The 27,731-nt window shown below is 57.7% G+C and overlaps 3 protein-coding genes across 7 annotated transcripts in view; 1 reads left to right on the top strand and 2 right to left on the bottom strand.

Annotated features, from left to right (window-relative positions):
* GRIN1 (glutamate ionotropic receptor NMDA type subunit 1) overlaps nucleotides 1-15,944 on the top strand; it is a 43,140-nt gene extending 27,196 nt beyond the window's left edge. For 2 of the 5 annotated variants that reach the window (XM_054393267.1, XM_054393266.1), the window contains 8 exons: nucleotides 284-396; nucleotides 857-1,005; nucleotides 2,000-2,157; nucleotides 2,607-2,768; nucleotides 5,245-5,354; nucleotides 6,503-6,648; nucleotides 9,442-9,552; nucleotides 15,876-15,944. In XM_054393267.1, coding sequence (XP_054249242.1) covers nucleotides 284-396; nucleotides 857-1,005; nucleotides 2,000-2,157; nucleotides 2,607-2,768; nucleotides 5,245-5,354; nucleotides 6,503-6,648; nucleotides 9,442-9,552; nucleotides 15,876-15,944 — 1,018 coding nt within the window. Of the gene's footprint in view, nucleotides 1-283; nucleotides 397-856; nucleotides 1,006-1,999; nucleotides 2,158-2,606; nucleotides 2,769-5,244; nucleotides 5,355-6,502; nucleotides 6,649-9,441; nucleotides 9,553-12,564; nucleotides 12,769-15,875 lie in introns of those variants that run through there. The other 3 variants (XM_054393269.1, XM_054393268.1, XM_054393265.1) reach the window with 2 other exon arrangements.
* Nucleotides 15,945-19,926: 3,982 nt separating this feature from the next.
* Nucleotides 19,927-22,772, bottom strand: LRRC26 (leucine rich repeat containing 26). The gene is made up of 3 exons (XM_054393216.1): nucleotides 22,751-22,772; nucleotides 21,089-21,790; nucleotides 19,927-20,204 (listed from the first exon to the last, which is right to left on the bottom strand). The coding sequence occupies exons 1-3, from the start codon at nucleotides 22,770-22,772 to the stop codon at nucleotides 19,927-19,929; spliced, it is 1,002 nt and encodes a 333-aa protein (XP_054249191.1).
* A 3,360-nt stretch (nucleotides 22,773-26,132) lies between these two features.
* Nucleotides 26,133-26,756, bottom strand: RNF224 (ring finger protein 224). Its single transcript, XM_054393215.1, has one exon. It carries the CDS (start codon nucleotides 26,754-26,756, stop codon nucleotides 26,133-26,135), a length of 624 nt encoding a protein of 207 aa, XP_054249190.1.
* Between the last annotated feature and the right edge of the window lie 975 nt (nucleotides 26,757-27,731).

Genomic DNA, 27,731 nt, shown 5'->3' with positions numbered 1-27,731 from the left:
ACCAGACAGTGTGCTGATGCCTGACCAAGGGGACCACCAAGCTGGCCAGGATTAGATGATCTCTCTGGACTGAAGAGAAATGTGATGAGACTGGTGCTTGAGCTGGACAGGGCTGCAGATCAGCAAAGGGGGCATGGAAGGCAGTGGGACATGAGGGGTGAAGAGCTGCTGGGGACAGTCTGTAGGGGTGAGTGATGTGGAGCTGCATCAGGAGCTTAGGGCACAGTGGGGAGCCCTGGAGAGCAGAAGGGAGATGAGCACAGCTCTGTCTTTTGTTTTCCAGCCCGTTTGGCCGGTTCAAAGTAAACAGTGAAGAGGAGGAAGAAGATGCCCTGACCCTCTCCTCAGCCATGTGGTTCTCCTGGGGAGTCCTGCTGAACTCTGGCATTGGAGAAGGTGTGTCACAGCACGCAGTGGGACTGCTGGTCCTGAGCTGGGGGGGACACCAGGCTGGGGGAGAAGCCCCTGCCCTCTTCCACTACCTCTCTCTGTGCCAGGGCTGATGCCCTGGAAGGACCTCATCCCCTGAGCCTTCCCTGGAACAGGCTGGCAGGAGATTCAGTGATGCTGAGGGTGGTACTTGTGTGGACCATCCTGCCACCCCTCACCATCAGTGATGGGAAGCAGCTTTTTCTTGGGCTGCTTCTGCTGTCCAGAGTCTCTCAGAGGGAGACACAGGATGCCCTGGGAGGAGATGGGGGGTTGGTGGTTTGCAGAAGCTCCTTGCACAGCTGTCAGCAGAGCAGACAGATGCTGCCTGTCTGAAGCTGCCACAGCACTCACGTGGGATGGAAGTGACTTAGTGACCAAGCCAAGCCCTTGTCGTGCCAGTCTGATCTCACCTCTGCCCCTCCAGGTGCTCCCCGGAGTTTCTCTGCCCGTATCCTTGGCATGGTGTGGGCTGGCTTTGCTATGATCATTGTGGCTTCCTACACTGCCAACCTGGCAGCCTTCCTGGTGCTAGACCGGCCCGAGGAGAGGATCACTGGCATCAATGACCCCCGGGTAAGGACCCCTCGCTTGCTGGGCTCTTCCCTGCCCACCTCTGGTGAAGGTGGACAGGATGATGCAGGAGGTGTCTTCAGAAGGTATCTGCTGGCTCATACGATGTGGCTTGCAGCACCCAGTGCCCTGCTTTAACCTGGCTGTGCCAGAGCCTGTGCCAGGAGGTCAAGCCCCGGGTAGCCCTAGCTGGGGCTGTTGCTGGTGGGTCTGAGCCCCTGCACCGGATGGGAATGGACAGCCATGGGGAGGGATCACCAGGAGAAAATCTTGCCCACAAGCAGCACATCCCCAGGCAAAGTGCCTGCCAGTTCCTGGAGAGCCTGCAGTAACCACAGAGGAAACAATTCATTATGGATGAGTTACGGCTAATGGAAGTGTAACTGCGGTGCAGTTGATGCTCTCAGCAGATAGCAGCCTGCCTCAGACACATCTCCTGCTCTGGCAAGGGCACAGCCACAGCTCAGCAGCCCAGGCACACACCCAAGCAGCACTGACCCACAGCATCCCACACCCTACTGCATCCTCTGCCTCTGGCACTGCCAGCCCTATGGTATCCACAGGCTTCCTGCATCCTCAGTGCCACCATGCCACTGCCCTGCCACCATGATCCCAGAATATCTGCTGCCCCCCAGGGAGATGAGGAAGAAATTCTTTAGAGTGAGGGTGGAGAGACACTGGAACAGGCTGCCCAGGGAGGTTATGGATGCCCTTCCCTGGAGGTGTTCAAGACCAGGCTGGATGAGGCTTTGAGCAGCCTGGGCTGGTGGGAGGTGTCCATGGCAGGGGGTTGGAACTGGATTGTATTGAAGGTTCCTTCCAAACCAAACCATTCTATGAGTCTATGGCATCCACTACCCCATTGCATCTCCAGCTCTGCTGACGACATCAAGGTCTTCTCTGGGAAACCATTCCCTGAATGGAATGGGAAACGAGGAAATACAGCTTTGGGGTGACAAAGGACAGAAGGGAAAGGAGCTCTGCCTTTGTCTTTCAGCTTCGCAACCCCTCTGATAAGTTCATCTACGCCACGGTGAAGCAGAGCTCGGTGGATATCTACTTCCGACGGCAGGTGGAGCTGAGCACCATGTACCGGCACATGGAGAAGCACAACTACGAGAGCGCCGCCGAAGCCATCCAGGCAGTCAGGGACAAGTGAGTGGCGCCAGCACCTCCCCTGCCCGGGTCTGGGACACCTTCAGGGAGCTGCAGCTCGGTGGAGCAAGCAGGACTGATGCAAGCCTGGAGGAAGCTGCACTCAAAGCATTGATGGGACCTGTCCAGTTGGTGCTGGGGGGGATCTTAACCCTAGTGCATATCCTTGGTCTCTGGGTGGAGTCTGTGTGGGGAAAGGCACAGCCAGAGCCTTGACCCTGACTGTGGCTTCAGCAAGGCTGGGTGGCTTCAAATCCCACGGGAACCTCCCACTCCTCCAAAAATTTTGCCAAGCCTTTTGCCTCCGAGCAGCACAGACCCTGCTGGGAGCAGGCTGATGCTAATTAGTGCTTCAATTAGGGCTGGGAGCACCCTGACCGCTCTGGTGGTGGCTGCAGACAGGTTGGGCTGCCCCGACCTTACCTCCCTGTCCTTCTCTTGGTGTGCAGCAAGCTCCACGCCTTCATCTGGGACTCGGCAGTGCTGGAGTTCGAAGCCTCCCAGAAGTGCGACCTGGTGACCACGGGGGAGCTGTTCTTCCGCTCCGGCTTCGGCATCGGCATGCGCAAGGACAGCCCCTGGAAGCAGAACGTCTCCCTGGCCATCCTCAAGTCCGTACCCAGCCCTGGCCATGGGGCTTGCCCCACGTGCTGCATGTCTTAGCCAGCCACTGCCACCCCACCCTCCCCGGGGCTCTGGGGGCTGCCGTGTCCCTCCCAGCTAAGGGGAGGTGTCTGAACAGCCAGGGTGGGCACCCAGGGGCTTCTGCTGGGCTGGTGGGAGGGCAGAGCAGAACAGGGCAGGGAGCAGGAGCAGGGCAGGGAGAAGGGGCAGAGCAGAGTAGGGAGCAGGAACAGGGCAAGGAGAAGGTGCAGGGTAGGGAGCGGGAGTGGGAGCAGGAGCAGGGTAGGGAGCAGGAGCAGAGCAGGGAGCAGGAGCAGAGCAGGGAGCAGGAGCAGGGTAGGAAGCAGGGGCAGAGCAGAGTGCAGGAGCAGGGTAGGGAGCTGGAGCAGGAGCAGATCAAGGTAAGGAGCAGAAGCAGGGCAAGGAGCAGGGCAGGGAGGAGGGGCAGAGCAGAGTAGGGAGAAGGGGCAGAGCACAGCAGGGAGCAGGAACAGGGCAGGGAGCAGGTGAAGGGTAGGGAGTGGGAGCAGGAGCAGGGTAGGGAGCAGGAGCAGAGCAGGGAGCCTCAGGATGTGAGCAAAGCTGTCAGCAGCCCTGGGGCCACCCAGCACCAGGTCCTGGTGAGCAGGGAGTAGCAGTGGGCAGGACTGCTGCCATCTCCCCACTCCCTGCAAGCTCACCTTGGCCAAAAGCATTGTGCAGCCCTGGCTCTATCTTCCCAGGGTTCTTTCAACTCTGGCTGTCTCTGTTAAACAGAAGAACATCAGGATCCCTGATGAGTCCAGCTCTGGCTTTTATACCAGTGCTGGCTGCAGTGTGGGTGCCCCAACCCAGGCTGATGTCACAGGTAAAAGCTGGGACATGCCACACTTGGTATAGACAGAGAAATGTGATGAGGAGGAACAGGCAGCTGGGAAGCAGCAAGTGGAGGGAGGGGGACCTGAGAGACGAATCTGATGAAGAGACAGAGTCAGAAGCCACCAGGGTCCTGCCCAAGATGGGAAGATGAACGGCCTGAAAGTATGGGCAGGATGTGGAAGATGCAAGCAGAAAAGTAAGGCTGCACTTCAAATCCTGGGGGCAGTTTTGGGCCCCTCACTCCAAGAAGGACATTGAGGGCTGGAACAGGTCCAGAGAAGGACAACAAAGCTGGGGAAGGGTCTGGAGAACAGGGCTGGGGAGGAGCAGCTGAGGGAGCTGGGGGTGTTTAGTCTGGAGAAGAGGAGGCTGAGGGAGACCTCATTGCTCTCTACAGCGCCCTGAGAGGAGGTTGCAGTGAGGTGGGTCTTGGGCTCTTGTCCCAGGTAACAAAGGATAGGGTGAGGTGAAATGCCCTCAAGTTGTACCAGGGGAGGTTTAAGTTGCACATGAGGAACAATTTCTTCCCCAAAAGAGTTGTCAAGGCCTGGACCAGGCTGCCCAGGACAGTGGTGGAATCCCCATCTCTGGAGGGGTTCAAAGGTGTAGAGATGTGGTGCTGAGGGCCATGGTTTAGTGGTGACCTGGCAGTGCTGGGTTAAGGGTTGGACTCAATGATCTGAAAGGCTCCAACCAGAACAATTCTATCATTCTATGACTCAGGGTAGCATAAGAAGCCATGGAACCCTGTCCGTGGGCTGATCTTACCATGGCTGTGGGTGGCAGCAGCACAGATGTGATTTGGGACCACAATGTGAGGAGCCTGGAGAGGCAGGAGGAGCCCTTGGTGTCTTGCTGGGAGACCATGTGGAAGCCCAGGGCTGCAGGTGGCCCAGGTGCCTGCAGGCAGGCAGTGGGGACATGCCAAGAGCAAGAGGGAGGAAGATGCAGAGGGACCTGTGGTGGGGTGTGTGCTCTGTGCCCACCCCCATCCCTGCAGGCTGTCAGGCAGGGCACTGCAGTGGCATGGTTTGGTTGATCCCAAGCTGTGACATCAGGTCACTGAGGAGTCCCAGCCCTCACCATGCACAGCCAGGCAGCAGATTTGCCCCTGCCCTGATCTAGAGGGTGCTGGTGATCAACAGACAGGATTGGGGCCAGCAATGCCTGAGCTCCCAGGTGGCCCTGGAGGGTGGGGGGACTGTGCGAGGGCACCAGGGATGTGGCTCATGTCAGTTCCCTGCAGCTTCCCTCAGAGCCCTGCCTACCCCCCAGCTCCATCCCTCCCCTTGGGACTGAGCTTACCTCTGGCTCTTCTTGGCAGCATCTGGCCAGCTCTGGGGCTCTCAGACGTGGGGCAGTGGCACTGGGCAGCTGTGGGTGGCTCAGGACAGCATAGCAGATGTTGGCACAGCCAGGCCCTGCAGACAGGCCACACACCCCTCCTTGCAAAACCCCTCCATGCACACACAGAGGCAAACACAAACAGATCAGGGCTTTGTGTGGGCATGAAGGCACAAGGGGCATGAAGGGGACAAGGGGCATGAAGGCACCAAGCATGTGCGCCCCCACTGACCCCTCTGTCCTGTCTCCTTGTGCTTGCAGGTCCCACGAGAACGGCTTCATGGAGGATTTGGACAAGACTTGGGTGAGGTATCAGGAGTGTGACTCCCGTAGCAATGCCCCAGCAACACTCACCTTTGAGAACATGGCAGGTTTGTTCTGCAAACCTCTTTCTTCCTCTGGGCTGGGGGCCTGCTTTCGCTCCAGACACTCTCCTCTCCGGGGCTCTCCTCTCAGGCCAAAGCTCTGCTTCTTCTGGGTTTGTGCTTTCCTAGTGCTGGAAGGCTGCCAGCTTGGGCTCCAACCCCCCCTTGCCCCAAACAGCTCTGCAAAGCTTCCCCTCCCCCTCCCTGGGGTGGCTTTCTCGCCGGTGGGACTGTCCTGCTTGGGACCTTGCTGCCCTCACTCTGCTCTGGCCAGACTGCAGCTGTCACGGTGCCATCAGAGCTGTCACCAAGACGGGGAGAGGGGACCAGCACCTCAGGGGAGGTGCAAGCGAGGTCCCTGCTGCAGGAGGGGGCTGGGGGCAAGGGGAAGCTCCCCAGATCTGGGGAGCATGTCCCACCTTCCCCTGGGCAGGGGGCATGAGGAAATAATCCATCAGAGGTGTTTCTTCTTGGTAACCCTTTGCAAAGATTGCAACTTCCCCCAGGCAAGCTTTCCCTCTGCAGCGATCTGATGCTGCTGGTCCCTCAGCCAGCCAACGTGGTGATGTCTGATGGGACTCAGTCCTCACCAGTACCACCAGCCAGGGCAGGAGCACCCAGAGAGGGGGCACTTTGCTCCATCTCCTCAAGACACCACTCCCAAATTTTCAGTCCCGAGGGTTGCAGCAGACTGAGGACAGCACAGAGCTCTATGCCTGTCTGTCCTTCCCTGTGAGCCAAACAGGAGCACCAGAGCTGGATTTCTGATGCAAATCACCCCACGGTCACAGGGCACAGGGGCTGCCCTATTGCTCAGTGCAGCACCCAGCACACCGTGCCCACCCCAGCTGGCATCGTTCAGCACAGCCAGTGCCCCGTGTCCGACCAACAGCAGCTTGCACACACATCCAGCACCTTCCTGCCCACCACTGCAGGTGCCCAACCTGCAGCACCTGCCCTGCTCTGCTGAATTCCCCTCCTTGACCCCTCCAGGACTGCCGTGGGGTGGTGGGGGAGGGGATGGGGAGGGTGGGGCCGGAGGGACTGCTCCCTGCTGCTGAGCGCTATGCAGAGGAAGCAAAGTGTGGTGGTGGTGATTGTGGTGGTGGTGGTGCTGTTTCCATTGCCCCCTGTAACTTTGCTGCTTATTTCAGGTGTGTTTATGCTGGTGGCTGGAGGTATTGTGGCCGGGATATTTTTAATATTCATAGAGATAGCTTACAAAAGGCATAAGGACGCGCGGAGGAAGCAGATGCAGCTGGCGTTCGCGGCCGTTAATGTGTGGAGGAAAAACCTGCAGGTAGGACAAACCATTTCTAGAGCACATCTCCACCAGGTGCGTTCTCCATCCCTTCACCACACCAGTGACTGCAGAGCTGTGGATTAGCATGGGGCCCTCTGTCCCGCACCCCAGCAGCTCCAGCCGGGCGTTACTGGGCAAGCTGTAGGGTAGGGTCCTTGCCTCGTCTCTGGGAGCTGTCGTCGGTCGATGCCATCTCTCCCAGCGGTTGTTGTACGCAGCTCCAGCTGGGACAGAGACCTGGCCCAGATGCCCCAAGTGGTGCTCAGGATGGGGACTTTGCTGTGCTGGGGACCACATGCCAGAGCCATGTCTTGTCCTGGTCGAGCAAGTGGTGCCAGCACAGCTCCTTTTGTGCTCACCAGCAGATGGGAGGGGTAAGCTGCTGCCACTGAGCATCCCTGCCCAGTGCTTGGCTGGAGAAACGCTCCAGGGATGGTTCCCATCACCTCCTCCTCCCTGCCCTCTCCCTGGGGATGTGGTAGCCCTTGTCATACCCTTGCCATACCCAGGACTGACTCCAAAAAGAGGTGGTGCGTGCTCTTGTCATTTGGAGACAAGGATGTCTCCTCACACGGGAGGCTGGTGCCTGTCAGTGTCAAGGCTCCCCCCGGCCCCTTCCGTGGGGCCATTGCTCTCCCCAGCTTCTCCCATCCCTGAAACACCCCAGTGCTGCTCAGCCTGGGGAGCCCAGGAGGGTCAGTGGTCACTGGCAATGACACTGAGCCATGGGCACATCCGTGGGCCACCAGCTTCACACATCCCTTACCCTGCTGCTTTTGGGGCTGAGTCCCACGGTGTCCCTGAACCCCAGTTTAGGGCAGCTGGAGGCTCTGTCTGATTTGCCTGGGATGATATTTTTTTTCCTTGGGGAAGCAAACCGGTGTGCAAAGAGCAAGAGATCCTTTAGGTGACTAAAGGAGCCTGTCATGGGCAGAAGAGCCAATCAATGACAGAGAGAGACAGAGGCTTGGGGACCCCAGGAGGACCCGGAGCGGTGGCCCACAGGAGCAGCGCTGGCTGGGGCATGCGGGGGGCTGCCCAGGTGGGAGCCACCTGCCCAAGAGCAGCAAGGGGAAGCACGAGACCAGGCTGCTGTATCCTGAAAGCTCGCTGGGTTCAGGTCACTGATCAGAGTCTGGGAAAAAAGCCATTTCTCTAGACTTTTTTTATTTTTTCTTTTTTCCTTTTTTTTTTTTCCTTTTTCCTTTTTCCTTCTTCTTTTTTTCTCCTTCGCTTCCGAATAAGCGGCAGCACCAAGGGGGTTAAGGCTGCTGGGACAGAGCACACTTAGTCGCACTGCCATTTTTCACTTGCCAACCTTCTAGAAAATACTGCGCTGGGTCCTTGGGCAGAGGTCTGTGGGACTGTGAGCAAAGCATGCTGCCCTGTGGGGGTAAAACAGCCTCATGGTAAAGAGCCGTTTGACATTGTAAGACTTTTCCACAGGAGGAAACGTCAGAGCACTAGTATCTGGTACATTGCTAGAAGGTAGGCAAGTGGAAAGATTTATTTGTTCCAACAAACAAACAAAAATAACGGTTTTTTGGGGGAAATCACAGTTTTGCCATGGCTATTTCCCGAGATGCCATGGGAAGGAAAAAAAAAAAAAAAAAAGACATTTTCATTCCATTCATCCTTGCTTTCCTTTTCCGTTTGTGCATGTCCGCAAAAGAGAGAACTGAGAAGGAGGAGCAAATGTATCCCCGAGCATGCTCTACGCACCAGCGGGATACATTTTGGTTACCCCCGTGCGGTAGCAGAGCCAGACCTGGTCACTCCGTCCCCCGTCGGCAAGGTCACACTCATTGGCACGAAAGCAATTGGGGAGGAACCGTTGTCAGCGCCCGCCGCAGAGTGCGGCCGGTCCCCGCGGCTGGCGGCCCCCGCGCCGTGGCGGCTGGTGCTCCCCGCCTGCGCCAACCAGGTCCGACTCGCTCACACCAATGCCTACATTTTTCAGTTCTGTTTCCCTTTGAGTTCATCCTGACCCTGATGACATCATAGTGCTAATGCTTTGCCTCCTCCCTTTCTTTTCCTTTAGTTTTTTTTTTTTTGCTTTTCGTCTTTTTTTTGATTATTTTTCTCTTCCAGTTTCCTTTTTATATTATTATTATTATTATTACTATTATTATTACTTTTTTCCCCCCAATTTTCTTAACCTCTTTTCCTTTGGAACAAAGATAAATCACAACCACCACCACCACCAGCAACCACGTTCGGCTTTGCACAGCTGCGTCATCTGAATTTTTTGGATGCTTTTTTTTTTTTTTAAACAGACTGTTCATACAATGACTACTTCTCTTTCAATGCAGTCCTCTCTCTCTTGTGGCACTAGATTTCAGCCTCAGACAAAGGCCCTGAGCAATATCTTGTGGTTTTTTGGTTGTTTTTTTGTTGCTTGTTCTTCTTTTTTAGTGGTAGGTGCAGCATCCCCACCTCTCGGTCTGGCCAGGCTAGCAGTGGAAGCGAGGGGCAGGGCCCCAGGCAGAGCAATCCCCAGGAAGCCAGGTCAGCTGTGCCAGCCTGGAGGCAGACAAGCCAGGAGAGCAGGGCTACTCCCCATGGGGGTTTCCAGCGCTCCCGACACACGACTGGCCCCAGTAGCTGTAGCAGTGAGGTGGCCGCACTGTAGCCGTGCGTCACGGAGGCCCTTGGAGGACTGGGAGTGAAAGGACACCTCCCGTAGCTTTCTGACCTAAATGAAGGACATGACATGGGGCAGTATTCAAATAGATTTAGTGTTTCAAACAGCACACTAGAGATCTAATCACTTATACATATTCATTTTAGGATAGAAAAAGTGGTAGAGCAGAACCTGACCCTAAAAAGAAAGCCACTTTTAGGTCCATCACCTCTACCCTGGCCTCCAGCTTCAAGAGACGTAGGTCCTCCAAGGATACGGTAAGAGGAAGAAGAACAATTCTGCCCTCTCTCTTTCTCTCTCTTTCTCTCTTCTGCCATCCCATCGACTGCCACACCCCCATCCCGAAGCTGCCAGTGTACATGCACAGCTCATGTTCGTCACCAGTCAGTCAGTCAGTCAGTCAGCCAGCCCATGTACCTGAAAGGATGCTGGGATCCTGGAGGGCAGGCAGCAGGTGGCTTGGAGTCCTGTGATGAGTTGGGAGATGCAACTGAGTTTTTGTTTCAGTTTTTTTCTTGTTGTTTTCGTTTTTGTTTTCTTTTCTTTTCTTTTTTTTTTTTGCCTGGATGGTTTCTGATGTTCCTCTCTGTGCTTTGCTCACCTTTACCGGTGCTGACCTCTTGAAACCGATGACATCTTTTTTTTAATATTTATTTATTTATTTTTTATTATTTTTGGTTTGTTCCTGGGTCTTCCTGTTCCTGTTTGTCATTGTATGCCTAAAGAAAAAAAAAAAAAAACAACAAACAAAAACAACAAACAAACCAACCAACCCAAACTGATCACCCTGATTTCCTTTGGGCACCGTTGTCACCTCACCCAGAGCCATGCCGTGTCACATTTCTCTCCATGTGATTTTTGTTTGTGACAATTAGCATTCGGGGCGTTAGTCCTGGGCACAGGAGTGACAGCTGTCTCTGGTTATCGTCAGCAGTAAGAACAGAGACACAAAAGGCTTGAAAGAGGAAGGGTGTTAAAGCCCCCAGCCTTGGGCCAAACTCCTGCTTTCCTCCTCGGAGTAAAACAAAACAAAACAAAACAAAAAAACCAAAACAAACCACCAAAAAAACCCCCCCCAAAAAAAAACAAAAAACAAAAAACAAACTGCTCGCAGGTAACCAGAGAAAATTGCCAAATTGCTGCCTCTCAAAGCCAGCTGTTCCCAGATGTGCAAACGTGTCTGCTCGTGCTGGAGCTTCAGACACCCCCGCGTCAGGTCGGGCTGTTGGTCTGTCGGACTGAGCCGGTGTCCCTCTGCATGTTGCCGTCTGTTGTATGACACTCTGCACTGTGGCTACTCTGTTGTCTCGTGTGGCAGCGGCCGCTGCGTTTTGCCGCCCGACCTCCCGGCGCCGCGGGCTTGCCGAAATCGCCTCCCAGGGGCCACCGGCGGCTTTCTTCCCAGGGTTGCTGGGTCAGGCTCCCCGCCGAGGCTGCCTAAGGCGCGGCGAGGACGGGGGGACGGTGGCAGCGTGAGGACGTGCGGCACCCCCGTGCTGGGTTGCTCCAGCCCCGGCCGCAGGCTCGGGGCGCCTCGGGGAGCAGCTTGCGATACCGCAGGGGTCTCGGGGCCACGGCGCTGCGTGCGAAGGGGAGGCGGCTGCCTTTGGCACCAATGCAGGCTCCAGCCAGAGAAGCTCCTGCAGCACCCCTGGGACACCCTGGGACAGCTGAGCCCTTGGCCGGGCTCGGCTGCCTCCATCTCACACAAAGTGCTCCTCTTGCTGTCACCTCGAAGCCTGGAAGGTGTAGGTGGGAACACTCACACTCTGCCCACTCATCCCCTGTGCCCCATGGGGCATCCCTGTCATCCCCTGCACTGCCTTCATGCTCTCTGGGTGGCACCTTGTCCCACTGATGTCCCCATATCTAGGGTACCTCTTCATCACTGCTGCAACCCCCAAGCAACTTTGCAGGAAGGTTGCAGGTTGTGTCTGTGGCCTGAGCTTCAACTAGAGCAGAAGAGACAGAGATGGGGTGGGTGTTGCAGGGGGTAGAAAAGTGGGAAGAGTGAGGAGGAGGAAGAGGAGGGACAAGTGGGATGCACAGAAAAAAGAGAAAAAAATCCAGAAAGATCTTCTGGGGGAGCCTTTAGCATGTCCCAAGCAGACCACCATGGTCTGTTGTTTGAACCACTCCACAGTTAGGAAAGCAAAGGGTCCTGTCCTGGAAGAGGGCCATCACAGTACAGTGGGCTCTGGGAGGGACAATGCTCCCAGTGGGCATGTGAGATGAGGAAAACCCAGGAACAATGGGGCAGCTGCTAGCTCCCACAATGCTCCCTCTTCAGGGAAACATTCTGGGTCCAGGCTTGTTCCATGGTGTGATATCCACCCTACCCACACCATCCCACACCAATCTGTCCCAGGGTAGGAGTACCCCAGAGCCCTGAGCTGACCAGATCCAGGAGTCACCTGCACCAGAGGTCACCTGGGCACGTGGTGGAGCCCTGCTCTCCCCTTCCCTCACCTGCTAGGGACCAGCATAACGTGAGGCTTTCCATGCTTTGGGTCCCAGCCATGCTCCTCTTGGCATGTTGCTCATGGGTGAGTTGTGGAGGGACATGGCCCCACTCATCCCAGAAGATGACCCCTGCCTTGGGGGCAGCTACACCTGTGAGGCAGCAATGGGCAATGATGCCTCACTGCCTAGAAGCCTGTCACAGTCTTCTGCCATGCCATGGGGTGACACTGCCAGGGTCTCAGGACATGTTCCTCAGGGAACAGGCTAGGCGGGTCAAGGGCAGGGGAGCGATGCCAGCATCCAAGCCATTGCAGCCAAGGTGGAGCTAGCAGGTCTGAGGTCCAGCTGTTGCAGGAGGCTTGTGATGGAGAGAGCTTTGTGGTGATGTCAGGCAGGCCTGCTGGCTGCTCCACTGGTGAGCGGCCCGCAGGAAGGTGCTGCCTCCAGCTCCTGCTGCAGCCTGCTCTTGGGTGCCCTCCTCTTCGGTGCAGCAGCCCTGGCTCAGAGACCCCAGCACCCTCCTGCTGTGGAAGGCCCCATAAGTGCGTAGCATGCTGGGACACGTTGCCTGGGGGCCTTGTAAAGATGAGCAAGAAGCGAGGAGCTCTGTTTCTTGGTGCTCAGCAGAGCCACGGGCTCACACCAGGTCTCAGATGGGCAAGGCTTGAGAGCCCATGGGGCTGGAAGGCCAGGCTGACCCCAGCCCCATGGGCTGTCCCTGCTAGCCAGTGAAAGACGCAAACCTGGTGGCCTTGCTTCTTTCCTTTGCATTGTCGAGAGTTTTAAAAATGGATTCTGCTCTGCAGCCCTGCAGAATGGTCCCTCAGGAGTGCCAGAGAGACAGGCTGGCACCATGGAGCCAAGACAGCCCTGGGAAGCTACCGCCCCACTCTGAACGTCCTAGCGCCCACCATCACCCGAGCTGCACAGCCTCTCCGCGGCACATCATCCCCACCGCCCCAGGAGGAGATGCATGTGTTCCCCATAGGCAGCTCCTGCAACTCGAGTAGCCCTGGCAGCGCTGGCGCCCTCCATCCATCGCAGCCACCCACGCTCCTGCAACCCCACAGAAGCCATGTGAGACGCACAAACCACACAGACACCCTCCGAGCGGCACACTCCCTACAGACACGTTACCAGGTGCACAGGTCCCTTAGCGCCCCCCAGCGCAGAGCCACGCTGCCAGCCACGCTGCCAGCCCCGCGGGCGTCCTCCCCTGGCACGGCACCACCACGCGCAGCCCACGGCACCGCCGAGCCGGGGCCGCTGCGGGCCCTGCAGCCCTGGGGATGATGCCAGAGCTGGTGGAGGAGCGAGGGGGGAGTTCGTGGAAAAGGTCACCTTTTGAGTGAAGGATCAGCAGTCCCAAAGCCAAATGCTTCTTGGCTGGCCAACAGCCTAGTTTTGGGCCATAAAGAAGCAAAAAGTAGGTTAAAGACAACTGATTTTATTTTTTTTTTGATGATTTTTTTTTTAAGCAAGTTGACATTTTCTACAGCAAGATTGCATTTAGCTGGAATCCTAATTTTTAATTGAGAAAAAAAATCATATTTATCTATCTATCTCTATAAAGAAACTCCAAAATTCTTCCAGAACAATCTTCCACCAGCCAGGAGCTTCCATCTGAGCCCAGATTAGGTCGAAGTCATTTTTTTTTAAAAGACACATTAAGTTCTTGTCTCTATTTTCTTCCTGATTGTCATTTAAAGTTTTTTGGTGCCTTCACTTCACTTCCATCCCTTAACATGTTTGAGTCTCTTCTGCGGTTGATATCGATTCATTTCTTGCCTTTATACTGTTTGGTTTTGGGGATAATTGCACCATCCCTGTAACAATTTGCCCTAAATTACTGAGATGTGCTTCTAGCATTAGTTCTACTTCAACATCATTTTTGGGATGACAGTTTTCTTGCCTTTTTTCTTTTCCCTTTTCTTTTCTTTTTTTTCCCTTTTCCTTCTTTTTCTTTTTGTTGTTTTTTTAATCATCTTTTTTGTTTGTTTTTTTCACATTTTTATTATTAAAAATTGCATGCATGAACTCTACACACAACAACAACAACAAAAAAAAAAAACAAAAACAACAAAGTAAATGAGAATGTTAACCCTGTGATAACTGTGATTGGAGGAGATATTGCTTTCAAATCAAGAAAAAAACCAAAAAGCTATGCTCTTGTATTTTAATTTTTCTGGCCAGATCTCCCATTTCGCTTGGTTGGTTGAACTATTTCCCACCCCTGGAGCTGTGCAGAGAGGCCAGAACGCCCCAGCCTGCCCTGCTAGACACACAGCCCCCACCCCCCAGCCCTGCTCCCCACCGCAGCAGCCACACGCACACCGGCACCCAGCCACACCGCACATCGCTTTCCCCACCGCTTGCATCAGGCAGGAGAAGTCACCAAGGACCTTCCTTCTGCCCCTTCCTCTTCCTATCTCCACTTTCACCTTCTCCTGCCCCAGAGCCATGCAGCATCTCCCCTTTCCCGGTCGCCTCTCCCCCCTGCGGGAGCCAAGCCCCCATCCCGCGAGTGCACGCCTCCCCCCCGTGTTGCTATGGAAAGGGAAGATTGCCTTTAGCTGGCATCCCAGATTTGCAGGAGGAGGGGGCGGCTGCACCCGCTTTGGGGACAGGGAGGTCTTTTGGTGGGCTGATGGAACAGCCACAAAAAGCTCCCCCCAGGGTGGCAGAGCGATGTCAGAAGCGCCTCGGCCGTTCCGTGCACGAGGGCGGCGGCAGAGGTGTCAGCAGAGCAAGGCCATGGCAGGGAAGTTCCCAGAGGCTCCATGTTCATTGCAGCTGGTCCCTGAAATCAGAGGATGATCCCAGGAGATGCTCCCCGGGTGTCAGCGCACTCCCAGCACGTGTCCCAGAGAGATGGGAGCAGGCTGGCTCCCACCCCTGCCCCAGCAACTCCCCACCGAGGGGTCCTGCCAAAGCACAAAACTGGGCAGAGCAGGGCAGCCCTGAGGGCCCCACGCGATGCTCGGGGGGACCCCAGACCTTCCCGTGGCAGGAGGTGGGGTGTAGAGCCACACAGGGTAGCCACAGTGCCAGAGCCGCCGGCAGCATCGCGGGGCAGCCTCAGTGACCACTGACCAACATGCGGCAGGCAACATCCTGCCCCCAAGGAGCCCCCTGGGAGCCCAGCAGAATGGCAGCTCTGCCGGGCAGTGTGGTGCAAGGACTGGGCAGATGGCACTGCAGAGGGTCCATGCCGCAGCACATGAGACCCACTGAGGCCCTTTCCTCTCCTGGCACCAATTTAGGTCCCCAGACAGCAGCGCAAGGTGCTCCGTGCCACCTGCTCCTGCAGCAGGGCTGGACAGGGCTTCCAGCTCAAGGTTTGGAGTCAGGAGAGTAGAACTGGGAGAGGAAGGGAGTGTGGAAGGAGGAAGGGAGAAAATAACTGCCCAGTTGCAAATCCCTGCCTGGGAGGAAGGACTTTTTTTTTTTTTTTTCTCTTGCCCACTGAAGGTTATTTCTGCTCTTGTCATGTGCTCACTGGTGAGGCTGTGGCTGGGAAGTGTCTCCCAGGGAGTGTTTGCCAAGCCCCCCATCTGCACGGAGCACAGAGCCCCAAGCCCAGGCCACATCCCCAGCACAGGCTCTACTTTCACATCAGCAATCAGTGCCAGGGTTTGTTGCAAATCCACCACCCCACACATCCCTCACCTGCACGAAGGGCACAGCCAAAGCACAGTCACTCGAGCAAGGAGGTGAAACGCCCTGGCCTCGAAGCACAGCTTGATCTGGCACCAGAGAGCTGCCAAAAGCCAGCCAGACCCTCCAAACACAGGTTCAGCCGTGGGCTGGGCTGATGAGTCACAGGCTTTGTCTTGTAGCGGTCCCCAGGCAGCGAGGGGCTCAGCAGGAGCTGTGCTGTGCTCCTGGGCCTCCTCCCTGCCCAGCTCCGGGGCGCTTGGAGAGTGTCTGCAGCGACCTCTGCACAAGCTTGGATTGCAGGGGGAAGGGGACCTCTGCCAGTGGCGGGTGTGGGGCTGTTGCATCACCCCCAAGAGATACCCTGCAGGGACACCTGGGCTGTGAGCAGAGGCAGGGGGTGAGAGCCAGAGCTGCCTAACGCTTCTTCCTCCTTTGTCTGTGTCTTTGTGTGTTGCAGCAGTACCACCCCACCGACATCACCGGCCAGCTCAACCTCTCCGACCCCTCAGTCAGCACTGTGGTGTGACCTTCTCCCCCAGGGCCATCAGTCCTTGCCCAAGACAGCAGGAAGGCACAGTCAGGACTGCCTTTCAGGGGGACGCTGATGGGCTTCTGGGTGAGATGGGAGAAACGCATCCTTCATCCATACACGGTGACTTCATTGTATATCTCCCTCCCTCCGCAGGCCCTGCTGCCATGCTCCTGCCCCAGAGTGCAGGGCAGAACCAGGGCATGGTTTGGACTTCACTGTACAGAGAGCACTGCTGCAGACCCAGCATTGCCACCCACCAGCTACGTGCAAGGGGGAAGGACTGCAAAAGGCACATGGTGCCTGCTCTCCCACCCTCGTGGGGAAGAGCTGGTGCCAGCATAAAAAGGTGTGCTTCACTTTGCAGGCTTCAGGCTTCTCAGCACAGGGCCCCTCAGATATGCTCCACGTCTCTCACCACCATGGAGGGCTCCAGTGTGACCTGCTCCAGCAGTGCCAAGCAGTTGGAGCAACCAGAGCAGTTGGGCAGGCTGAGCACGTGTGGAAGGTGTGTGCTCTGCTCCTCGCAGGGGGTGAACCCCCCTCTTCCTCCCATCAGCCTGTGGCTACAACCTGGCTCCTGGACATGGTCTGTTCCCAGCCCTGCAGCCCATGTTCCTGTGCTGAATGTGGTACTCTGGAGTCCCTAACGTGCCACCAGCCAAGATCCTGGTTCCCCTCCTTCCCTCCACAAAAGCTGTCCCCAGGACCTGGCCATGGCCAGCATGTAGCTCTCACACTGTGCCTCTCCTGGCCTGGAATATCTCTGATGTTTGCATTGACCTTTAGCCAAGCTCCACACTGCCTCAGCACCAGCAATGCAAGGAGAGATGCTGCTGGCAGGTTGTGGCTTGCTGTGTGCTGCAGTGTCCACAGCAGGCACTGCCAGCTTCCCTGCCACACTCACCTGCAGCTCAAGCTTGCCAGCAGCTCCCACAGCAGCCCTGAAGCCCCAGCTCACGTGGCTGCACCTGCCTGAACCTGGAGATGTGGAAACCAGCCCTCAGTTCAGGAGAAGCGAACCAAAGGAGACAAGCTGATGCCCTTCCTCCCCACACTTTCCTCCCCTCGAGTGTGTGTGCCCATGTGCCAGCACCCCTGAGCACCCTCCCTGTGGGCACCGTGAGCGGGTGCAGAGACATCAGTGCTGGGGAAGCGCCTGGCACCAGTCAGGCTGCTGCTGAGCAGCTACAGCACGAGCATGGGCAGCACCACATCCCACCTCCTGCGAAGGCAGAAAACCCACCTGCAGCATGGCACCGAGCCCCAGGGCACGCACTGCCCTCTCCTTGCCCCAGCCCGGCCGAAGGGCAGCCTCTGCAGCAGGACTTCCAGCCAGCAGCTGAGGTCTGTGAGCATCGTCCCACTGATGCTCCTTCAGTGGCTCCATCAAGTTCATCTGGCTCCAGCTGAGGACCTGGACCCATCCTCCTTTCTACGTCAGTGTCGCATTAGTGCCGAGGTGTTGACAGAGCTCAGTAAAGTCTCGACCGGATCATGAAGTGCTCTCCTCCAGTGCTGTCTGCCTCTTTCCCCCTCTGCCTCCTGGCAAAGCTGGCAGGCAGCCCTGGGCTGAATCACAGCCTCACCCAGCACTGCCGCGGAGTTTGCCAGCAGGAAGTGGTGGAGGGACTGGGAGGGATGGAGTAGCTAGCAGGGAGAAAGGCCAGGAGCTTGGGGAAGGTGGTGTGGGGAGGGACATCACCATTCCGGGAGGCCAGGCTGGGGACAGCCTGAAGAGCAGTGCAAGGAGACAAACCTGGCACAGCAGGGCTGGGGACAGCCTCAAGAGCCAGTGCAGGGAGACAAGCCTGGCACAGCAGGGCTGGGGACAGTGCAGGGAGATAAACCTGGCAGAGCAGGGCTGGGGACAGTCTGAAACGTTCCAAATGGCAGCACTGTGGCACCTGGCTCTGGGGAAAACTGTCCCCTGCCACTGCTGAGCTCCCCAGCTCCTGGGATCCAACTGGGATACTGCCAGTGGGGCTGTCCTCTGGGGACAGAGGACAGAATGCTGGGATGGAGGCATCTGGGGAATTCCCTGCACATCGTCCCAGCTGTAGGGAGGTGCCCTGAGGGATTTGCAGAGCAGGGAGGCACAGCTGCCCTGGGCTGGAGGAAAGCAGCATCGCTCATTAGCTGCATGCTCCCCATGAGCTGAGACCACCAGCACAACCTTCATGGGAGTCACAGCCTCAGGACAGTCTGGGAGGAGGAGCAGGGCTTAGGTGGCTCTACATGATGCCATGACTCCACATGGTCTTCCTGAGAAGCAGTGAGTTCTGTCAGCAGGGGGGGTCTGGGAGAGCTGGGATTGCCCCTGGGAAAGGTGCTGTGCAGGGGGCTGAGCTCAGCAAAGGTCCTGCAGCCATCCTGGGTGCAGGGCTGGTAGCACTGCAGGAGATGCTGCCTTCACCAGCTCCACACAGCCCTTGGTGGGGACAGGCACCACAGGAAGAGCTGGGGTGGGGGAAACCCAAGCAGTGTGGCGTCACTGAAAACACAAATGGGAGCAAGCCACAGACACTGTGACATTTGGTTTATTCTCTGCATGATTTATTTAACCCTTGCCAAGAGCTTGCCACTGCCACAGCCCTACTTTGTCCCACAGCTCTTGCATGGGCAGGAGATTGTGTGAGCAGGGTGAGGCTGGTGGCCACAATCATCTCATTGTGGCTCTTACTGCCTTGCCATGGGTAAGGACTCAACAAGAAGGGGCTGCTGCTCCTCCTTGAGCAATGTTTTTGTCACCCCAGCTTGTGCTTTCCTCTGGAACACAGCCCCAGCTCCTCCCAGGCCACCTCTCACCAAGCATTTCCATACAGTGTTGGGGAGAAGAGTTTCTGCAGGGCAGGACCAGAGTGGCAGGGCAGGGGGAGGCAGGGGCAGCCCCAGCCCCTTTCTGTGGGCAGTGGGAGCTGCAGCAGCAGCAAGGGCTGCAGGCTCTGTGCTGTGAACCCAGACAGGCTTTATGGTCCTTGCTCCCATCACTGAGCCAACCCTTGGTCTTGGCCTAGGGAAAAAAGCTACTGGAGGAGGAACCACTGTGTACCTCTTCCCCCATCCTTTGGTATCCCCTCTGCCAAACCATATCAGTGGAAGCTTGAGGCTTTGTCTCCGTTTGGCCCTCAACCTGAACCTCAGCCTCAGCCTAGATTGTGGCTGTTGGCTAAGGCTTCTCAGCACCAGTAGCTCTGTCTCAAGGACAAAAATCCTCCCCAAAGAAATATTGTGCAACCTTGGGCAGCATAAGGAGGGGTCTGGGGTTTTCTGAAAGTCCCCTGGAGGATCTGGAGTGCCCCAGCAGCACCTAGAGATGTTCAGGTTCACCAAAAGGCACACAGAGAGCTCTGGGGTGCTCCAAAAGGCAATGCCTGTCAGGACACAGAAAGCCAAGTAGATAGCATTTGGATGCATGACCAGCCAAGGTGTCCTGAGGGCATGGAAAGGCACCTTAGGGCTGCTGAGGGCACTGAGTGACAACTGGGGAGTGCTGGAGGCACTAAAAGTCCTAAGGAGGACTTTGGGGCACACTGAAAGGCACGCAGGGGCTCCTGGGGTGCACTGAAGGGTACCCAGAGGACCATGGTGCATCCTGAGATGCAGACAGGGCTCCTGGGATGCACCTGAAGGCACAGGAAGGTACAGGATGCATCCCAAAATGCACTGAGGCCCTTGAGCAGCACAAGGGACAGGACAGGGTAGGCTGGAGGAGGATCACCTGGTCCCTCCTGGCACGAAGGGAGTGTGCAGGTCTGAGGGTGGCCTGAGGGATGTCCCAAAGCACTGAGAGCAGCTGCCAGCAGATCGTGGCTCTGCTGGGCTGAAGGCTGCTCCCCCTGGAAGCAGGGCAGAGGGAGCTTGGCATCATCTCAAGGGACTGGGAGGAGGAAAAAAAAGTGATTTCCAGGAGCAGAGCATCCTCTCACTAGTCCAGGGAAATGTTTGCACCAGGGAGGGGCAGAGAGCTGCAGAAGAGCTAAAGCTTTGTTGCCTTGCCTTTGTGTCCCCTCCTGACGGGGGAGCTCCTGCAGACCACGGGTTCCCTGCACAGGTTGTGGTAGGCCACGGTGATGGAGCCCATGAAGATGCAGAAGAAGATGCTGACCATGAAGGAGAAGGGTCCAATGGCCAAGAAGATGACGTACTGCTGGGTGGACAGTGAGGTCTGACACTGCCTGAAGGACTCATTCCCAAAGGCCATGATGGGATATTTGTTCAGATACTCCGGGAATCTGCAGAGGACTGAACGATTCTCTGGAAGAGAAAAGCAGTGCTGAGGGGCAGCTGGGACAGAGCAGGAGCCAAGGACAGAGGGGATGGAAGATCTACATGGGACAGACAGGACCAGGGACCAGGCTGACCAAGACTGAGGAGCAGTGAGGGTTCAGGGCTTATCTACATCCTGTGCTCTGGGAGTGCAATAGGACAGGGATGTGGGCACAGTGCTGGAGGGCACAATGGAAAATAGGTTTAGGGCAGGGCAGTACATGGGGCAGGCCTGGTGCCCAGGGCACAGATGTGGGGAGCAGTGAGCAGCCAGCATGGAGATGCCACAGAAGGTCCCATCCAGCATGAGTGGCAGGTGTGTACCCAAGCAAGCAGGAATGAGTGGCAGTGGAGGGAGAGACCTTGTTGGCAGAGCTGTGTCCCACTGAGGATCAAGGGGGAAGAAATGCAGGATAAGGCACTGGGGAGGGAGCTGAAGGCACTGGGGAGGGGGCTGAAGGCACTGAGTCCTGACTGAGTCAGCAGCAATGCCCCCCCAGACACGTGCACAGGTGTCCTTCAGGTGTCCAGTGCCCAGCACAGCTTGCCCTTGACGTGGCAGGACTGGTGCCACTGTTGGGGGGAGTGTTGGGTGCCTGTTCCTGGGACATTGCCCAGCCCTCCTCTCCAGAGAGTAGCCAAGGACTAAGGATCAAAGACACCAGGTGCCAGACCCAGGAATGCATCCACCCAAGCTGCCATGGCCTGAGGATGGGGTCTGGGGAACCTTGATGTACCCCAATGGGCACCAACCACACAAGACCACAGGCAGCTGGCATCCAGAGTGCTGGGTCCTGCCTCAGCCCCAGTGGGATCAGCAGGCAGTGTGGAGCAGGCAGGGGGCCTGGGAGCAGGGTGGTCTGGGCACTCACCTTGCACTTTTTCCCTGTTGTGGCTGAGCCAGAGCCAGAGGGGCAGGATGCTGCAGCTGCACACCCAGGGGTTGTCCTGCAGGAGGAGAGCTTGGAGCTGGGGCAGGTTCTCCAGCACCCCAGGCTCCAGCTCCCTCAGCCTGTTGCTGCCCAGGTTGAGCACGGTCAGGCTGGAGAGGGGCAGGAAGGTCTCGGGGGTCAGCATGGTTAGGAAGTTGTTGCTGAGGTCCAGCTCCTGCAGCGCCCTGAGCCCCACCAGCGCCTGGCTGTGGATCATCTCCAGGTGGTTGTGGGGCAGGCTGAGCAGCAGCAGCTCCGGCAGAGGAGGGAAGGAGTGTGGCCCCAGCAGCACGATGAAGTTGTAGCCAAGCCACAGGCTGCTGGTGTTGGTCGACAGGCTCCTTGGCACCTCGCGGAGGCCATGCCCACTGCAGTCCACCTCCCCCAGGGAGCAGTGGCAGGCGGCAGGGCAGGCTGGTGAGGGCAGCGGGCACAGGAGGAACAGGCAGACCAGCACCATGCTGGGCACCCTGCAGCAGCCCATGGCAGCCCACAAAGGTGGCAAGGTCCCCCCAACCTCTAGTGCCAGGATTTCTTCCAGACAGGATCCCCAGTGCCCGTCACCTTGCCCAGCCCTCTGTCCCTGCCCAGCACCCTCGGTGAGCCCGGCGGTGCTCAGCAGAGGTGCTGGGCAGTGCCCAGCTGCAATGGGAGTGAGTGGATGTCCCGGCTCCTTCTGCCAGCCCCGAGCCAGCTGCACTCCTGGCCCTGCTTGTCTCGGGGTGGAGCTGCCCTTTTTTCAGCAAATATTTTTGCAGTGATTCCTGCCCTGGCAAGGTGCAAGCCATGCCCTCGGCCCTCCCTCTGCCAGGCACTGCTCCAGCCAGGTAAGCAGCCAGCTCTGTGTGGCCCGGGATTAACTGCTTGTGTGCCCTTGCAGGCTGGAGGGCAGGGGAAAAGCTGGAAAAAAGCAAACCCCGCCCCAGCTCTTGGCCCCCATCCTCCCCACAGGCGTCCCCCTGGGTGTGCTCCCTCAGCAGCCATGTGCAAAGGGGGGACAGACCCGGGACCCCCGCAGCTGGCTGGGGTGGAACAAAGCTTAAACCAAGCCACAGGGAGGTCCAACTTTATCTTCTGTACTGGCCCACCATGGCCAGAGGTCCTCAGCAGGGAGCTCTGCTGGGAGCCATGGGCCACCCTGCTGAGCCTAGCCCTTGTCCAGGCTCTCTTGGGCCCTGACAGGAGCCCACAAGCCCTGCTAAGATGAAGAGGGTTGGGATGGGAGTCCCGTGGGCCACCCTCCTCCTCCCCACCAGTACTGCACCTCTGTCCTGGGGGACACCCAGGAGCCCCCACATAAGAATATGTGGGAAAGGTGAACTTGCTGGGCTGCAGCTGCCCAAAACCTGTTTACCCTCACCCCGATATGGCAGTGCCAGTTTGAGAGGGCTCAAAGTCTGCCTCCACCCTGTTTATACCTGCTCTGGTTTCAAAGCTACCTGAACCCCTGCAGCAGAAGGCTGCAGAGGAGAGGTGGCACCTCCCAGTACCCACCGTGCCTGGCAGAGCTCAGCAGGCACCAAGGGACCAGAGGACAAGGCTGGCAGCACCTCATCCCTCCTGCAGCAGGGACACAGAGCAGAGACACTGCCCTGCACTCACCCCCTGGCAGTTCCTGGCCCATTTTGGAGCCTGGTGGTCTTGGTCCCAGAGGACTCCTGCACATCTTTGCCCCACAGTCAAAGGGCTGAAGGTCAGCAGGGCAGTGTGTGCCCCTGCCCAGGGCCAGGCTGTTTCCAAATGCAGGGCAGGAGCAGGCAGTTTATTAATAGCTTGCAGAGGAGCTTTGGTTTGTTTATCTGTCCTGCAGCAAATTTGCTTTGTGCATTAATCCCCATCTGGAAATAATTCAGAGGAATCCTCCAGCCCAGCCCAGCCCCAAAGCAGGGCACAAACCCACAGCCACGTCAAGCTGCAGAAGCAGCTCATCCTGCCAGCAGCTCCAGGCCATATGGGGACCTTTTAGAGAGCCCTGTGCCCAAATGCTCTTCCTCCCCGGGACTGCATTGTCCACGGCATGTGCCCCACCCCGGGTCAGGTGAGAGGTGCAAACTGTACTGAAAAGCCCCCAAACGATTCTTCAAAGCAAGGGCACTTCCAGCTTTTCTGCTCAGGAGGCTGCAAATCATCTCAGCTCCTCTGCCAGCTCCTGCTGCACACCCCCATGGCACCTGGCAGGAGAGATGTCCCCAGCGCCCTGCCTGCCAGGGCCAGCAGCCAAGTGCAGGGCTGGTGCCAACTATGGCTGGCAACCTCCTGTTGGCACACGACTGCATACATCCTGCTGCACTCACAGCCTGGTGACCCTTAGGGTCCTGTGCCCCAGCAGTGCCACTGTCCCTTCACACATGCTACTGGGCAGTGCACTGTCCCCTTCTCTGGAGCACGGGGACCCAGCACCCCGCAGGAAGAGCTCAGGTCCCTGTCCCCAACTAGAGCTCCACCCACCAGTGCCCTCCTGCCCTGCCGTGATGCCTCCTCCTGGAGCTTAGGGATCCACAGAGAACAGCATAGCCTGGTCCTGGGGCCAGAACAGGCTGCTCCAAGCATCTGCAATGACAGCTTGGGGTGGGAGGCCTGTGCTGACTGGTGGAGGAGACCCCAAGACTCAACACCAGCCCTGCTCCAGCCAAGGATTGTGAATCCAGGTGCCCAGCTGGCATGCCAAAGCCATTCCCCAATGCATCGGTGGAGGGGCAGATAAAGTCCTTCAGAGAGTGGCTGGGAGCAACAGAAACATGCCCAGAGGAACATGTCAAGGGCCAAGCTTCACAACTTGGTTCTGGTGCTGGAGGAATGTGCTGGAGCTGGGGTGTGAGCTCAGAGGTATGGACCTGGAGCTAGGGACAGGGAGCCATGGGTCTTTGTCACCCTCTGCTGTTGGAAAGCTGGGACCCAAGGTGCCAGGCTGAGCACGGACTCCTGCTGGCATCTCTGTATGGAGCTGTGCTCAGGGTAAGCATGAGGCCATCACAGACTCTTCCCACCACCCACCTATGAAGTATCTGTGGACAGTGATTCCAAGGGCAGCCCTAGGAGCACACATGAAGAAGGAGAGGAAGGTGCTTTGAGACTCTCTGTCAGCTTTTATCCCATTCTTGCAGGCTTTAATTTGCTGCATATTTCCATGTAATTAAGTATCCAAGGCAGGCAGATGCCACCCCATGGAATCTCTGAACTACATTATGCTTCTGCTGTGACCCCTGGGCACCTCTGCCATGGCTGGAGCTCCCCAGATTGGGCTCTGCTGGGAGGATGTCAGAGCTTGGACTTTGTTATGGTAGGTGACACTGAGTGGCAGAATTTGTGCATGTGGGTGCTGTGTGTGGTGATGGTGCTGTGCATGGTGTGGATGCTGTAAATGGAATGGGTGCTTTTGCACAGCATGGGTGCTGGACTCCTCTGGCTGCAGCCGTGGCACCCAGTGCAGGGGATAGCCAAGCATCAGGACTGCCCAGGGGACATGAGGTCACTGCTGGCCCAGGCAGGTACAGGCTGGGGTCCTCTGCTGAGCCCCAAGGTGCAGCCAGTGGCTCCTGATGCTGAGATGTTGCAAGAGCCTCATAAACCACAAGGAACAGATGCAGAAAATGGGCTTTGAGGAAGGACCACAGGAGCTGCCCAGCAATGCCAAGCCCTGCCCAAGACCTGTATTAGTAGCACCCTGGTGCACCCCAGGCCTCTCCATTTGGCCTCTGTTAAGCCCACACACAACTGTTGGGGATCTTGTCCCTGCAACTCCTGTTTGGGGTCAGGCAGGGAAAGCCACACAGAAAATAACCTGGAAAAACAGCACAGGGGCATGAGGGTGGCAGGGAGGTGAACAGGTCAGGCAGGAAAACCAAACATGGCATGAGGCACAGAGCACAGGGTCAAGCAGGAACATCCATGGGCTTGGCTCTCCTCCTGTACTGGAGCCAGGTAGATCACATCATAGAATCAGAGAATGGGTTGCGTTGGAAGGGACCTCTAAGCTCATCCAGTTCCAACCCCCTGCCATGGGCAGGGACACCTCCCACCAGCCCAGCTTGCTCAAGGCCTCATCCAGCCTGGCCTTCAACACCTCCAGGGAGGAGGCAGCCACAGCCTCCCTGGGCAACCTGTGCCAGTGTCTCCCCAGCCTCACTCTCAACAATTTCTTCCTCATTTGCAGTCTCAAGTCTCTCCCAGCTCAAAGCCATTGGCCCTTGTCCTGGCACTCCCAGCCCTTGTCAAGTCCTTCCCCAGCTCTCCTGGAGCTCTCTTAAGGTACTGGAAGGCATCTGGAAGGTCTCCCCCTCTCTCTTCTCTTCTCCAGATGGTGGACAGGTAAGTGCCATGTTGGGACAATGTGCTGTGGCTTCCTAGCAACTCTTGATTTCAACTGTCCAGCTACTGCAGTGCCCACATTTCTCCTGCCCATGGCCACCAGAGCAAACACTTGAAGGAAGCAACCCAACAGGCCAGGTTACATGACACCAACCTGCCCCCACTGCAGGCAGGGCTCATCCCAGGCTAGTCTGAGGCTTACTGAGAAATGCCACCCAGGCATGCAGCCCAGCAGGGCCAGCAGCACTGTTCAACAGGTGTGGAGCTGCTGAGGTGCTGGACATGCTCCCCAGAGCACTGCTGTGCCACTGTGCAGTGCCAGGCTCCTGTGTCCCCTGCCTGGGGGCTGCTCAGCAAGGACATCCCTGCTGCAGAGCCACAGGCATGGGCCAGGGAACATCTGTGATGGCCAGAGCAGGTTTCTGAGGTGTAAGAGGGGCAGGAGGTCAGGGTGAGGGGGACACCTTCACTCCCCCCACACACTGCACCCCAAATCCTGGCAGCGTGGCCAGCAAGCTCTAAGCAAGCTGAAGCTCTTCCCAGGCTACCAGCACAGCCCCACCACTACTGCCCACAAGTGGGTCTGAGGCACGGCATGGAGCTCGCAGAAATGGTGCCAGGCTGCACCCCCAGGGGCTCAGCTGACAGCACGGCACCGGCAGTTCCCTCCCCGTGCTCAGCTCTCGAAGGCAGCTGTGACCCCGCAGCACAGGCAGGACCGGCAGCAGCCGCGGCGGGGTAGCGAGGCCGGGGGCACCACGTCTTGGCACAGCCCCACCGGCTGCTGCGTGACCACCTTCTCTTTGCTCGAGCCCTTGGTGGGCAGGTCTGGCAGGGCCCTGGCGGCCAGCCGGGGCTGTTCCTTGTCAGCCTTGACGGCGAGGAAGATCGGCAGGTCGAGGTCCAGCATGGCCACACCGCCGCGGGGCGTGGGGGTGTTCTGGCGGCACTGCGGGCAGGGGATCCAGCGCTGCTCGTTGGCCACCGCGTCCAGGCGCCGCAGGCAGGCTTGGCAGAAGCTGTGGCCGCAGTAGAGCCTGCGCGGCAGGCGGCCGCTCAGGTCGTAGGAGCAGTAGCAGATGATGCACTCCAGCCGCTGGCTGCCCCGGCTCGGGCCGTGCCGCTGGGCCCTGGCACACGGCCCCGCCTCCTCCGCCTGGGACATGCTGCCGGTGGGAGGGCGAGAGGAACCGTCAGACCCACGGCCCGGGTGGGGGTTGCCGCCCTCTGATGCGTGGGGTATGTGGGGACCAGAGCCGTGTGGCGGTTTCCCAGGGGGATCAGGCTTCATATCCAACATCCCTGTCCAGGAAAGCAGGACCCTGTCAGCACGGATGGCCCTGCCTGCATCCAAGAGGGCTGTGCTTTCCCTAGTGCCACCCTGCATCTCTGCCAGGAGCTCTGACAAATGTCCCCTATTGTCAAGGCTGGTTGGATCTCAGCAGCCAGCCTGGGCTCTGGCTTGGCAGGAATAAGGGCTGGGCAGGAGGATGTCAGCTGAGTGGGCAGGGGAACAGCATCCAGGGGACCAGGCCATGCTACCGCCCCTGCTCCTCACCAGCCGCAGACTATGCCAGGCCATAGTGGCATGGCAGCAGGGAAGGGGCACACAGGATGGCAGGGAGGAGTTGAGGAGTGCAGGCTCACCTTAAGGAGGGTCTGTTACCCACTGGTGTATTTGCAAACCTCTCCTGGAGGCCACTAAGACCCTTCTGCATCTCTGCAGGTGACCTCAAGAACTTTCATACACACAGGCACCCCTCTGCCTCCCTCCTTCCCTTTCCCCCATCCTTACCTGTCCTGAGACAGTCCCCCAGGGCCTCAGCGGAGGTGGCAGAAGGGCTGTGCCGTCCCGGGGGGCTGCACTGTCCCGTGGGGAGCATCAGAGGCTCAAGTCACCAGCAGCTTCCCAGCGAGGTTCCAGTGGCTGCTGGTGGCTGTGGTAGTGGGAAGGGGCTCAGCTTTCAGGGACAGGCACGCTATTGGATCTGCCTTCGGGCAGCCAAGCCTGGGAGATTGGGTTACAAGCACCGGGTAACAAAGACCTCTGAAATGTAAGCCCCAGGAGTGGTCATTAACCATCCGCCTCTGCTTCACCGGCAGGAGAAACCCTCCCGGTGAGGCTGAGGAGCTCTGGGCTTCACTGTGGGCAGAGAGGGCTTGGGCACTGGCTGCACCTGGGCAGCAGCGGTGGAACCTTCCCCATACTTGCTCACCTCTCATGGCCAAAAACATCTGTGCAGATGTTGGCCACTGAAGACATTACCACAGTCCA

Source organism: Indicator indicator, chromosome 28, assembly GCF_027791375.1.
Source record: "Indicator indicator isolate 239-I01 chromosome 28, UM_Iind_1.1, whole genome shotgun sequence".
Lineage (NCBI taxonomy): Eukaryota > Metazoa > Chordata > Aves > Piciformes > Indicatoridae > Indicator > Indicator indicator.
This window is presented reverse-complemented; position numbering and strand designations above follow the sequence as displayed.

Bases quoted from the DNA above. Each gene is read 5' to 3' on its own strand.
- RNF224 (XM_054393215.1), bottom strand. From the start codon at position 26,756: ATGTTGGATATGAAGCCTGATCCCCCTGGGAAACCGCCACACGGCTCT.
- LRRC26 (XM_054393216.1), bottom strand. From the start codon at position 22,772: ATGGGCCAGGAACTGCCAGGGG. The intron at 21,791-22,750 runs GTGAGTGCAGGG...CTCCCATTGCAG, and splicing joins GGGCCAGGAACTGCCAGGGG to CTGGGCACTGCCCAGCACCT. The intron at 20,205-21,088 runs GTGAGTGCCCAG...TTTCTCTTCCAG, and splicing joins CAACAGGGAAAAAGTGCAAG to AGAATCGTTCAGTCCTCTGC.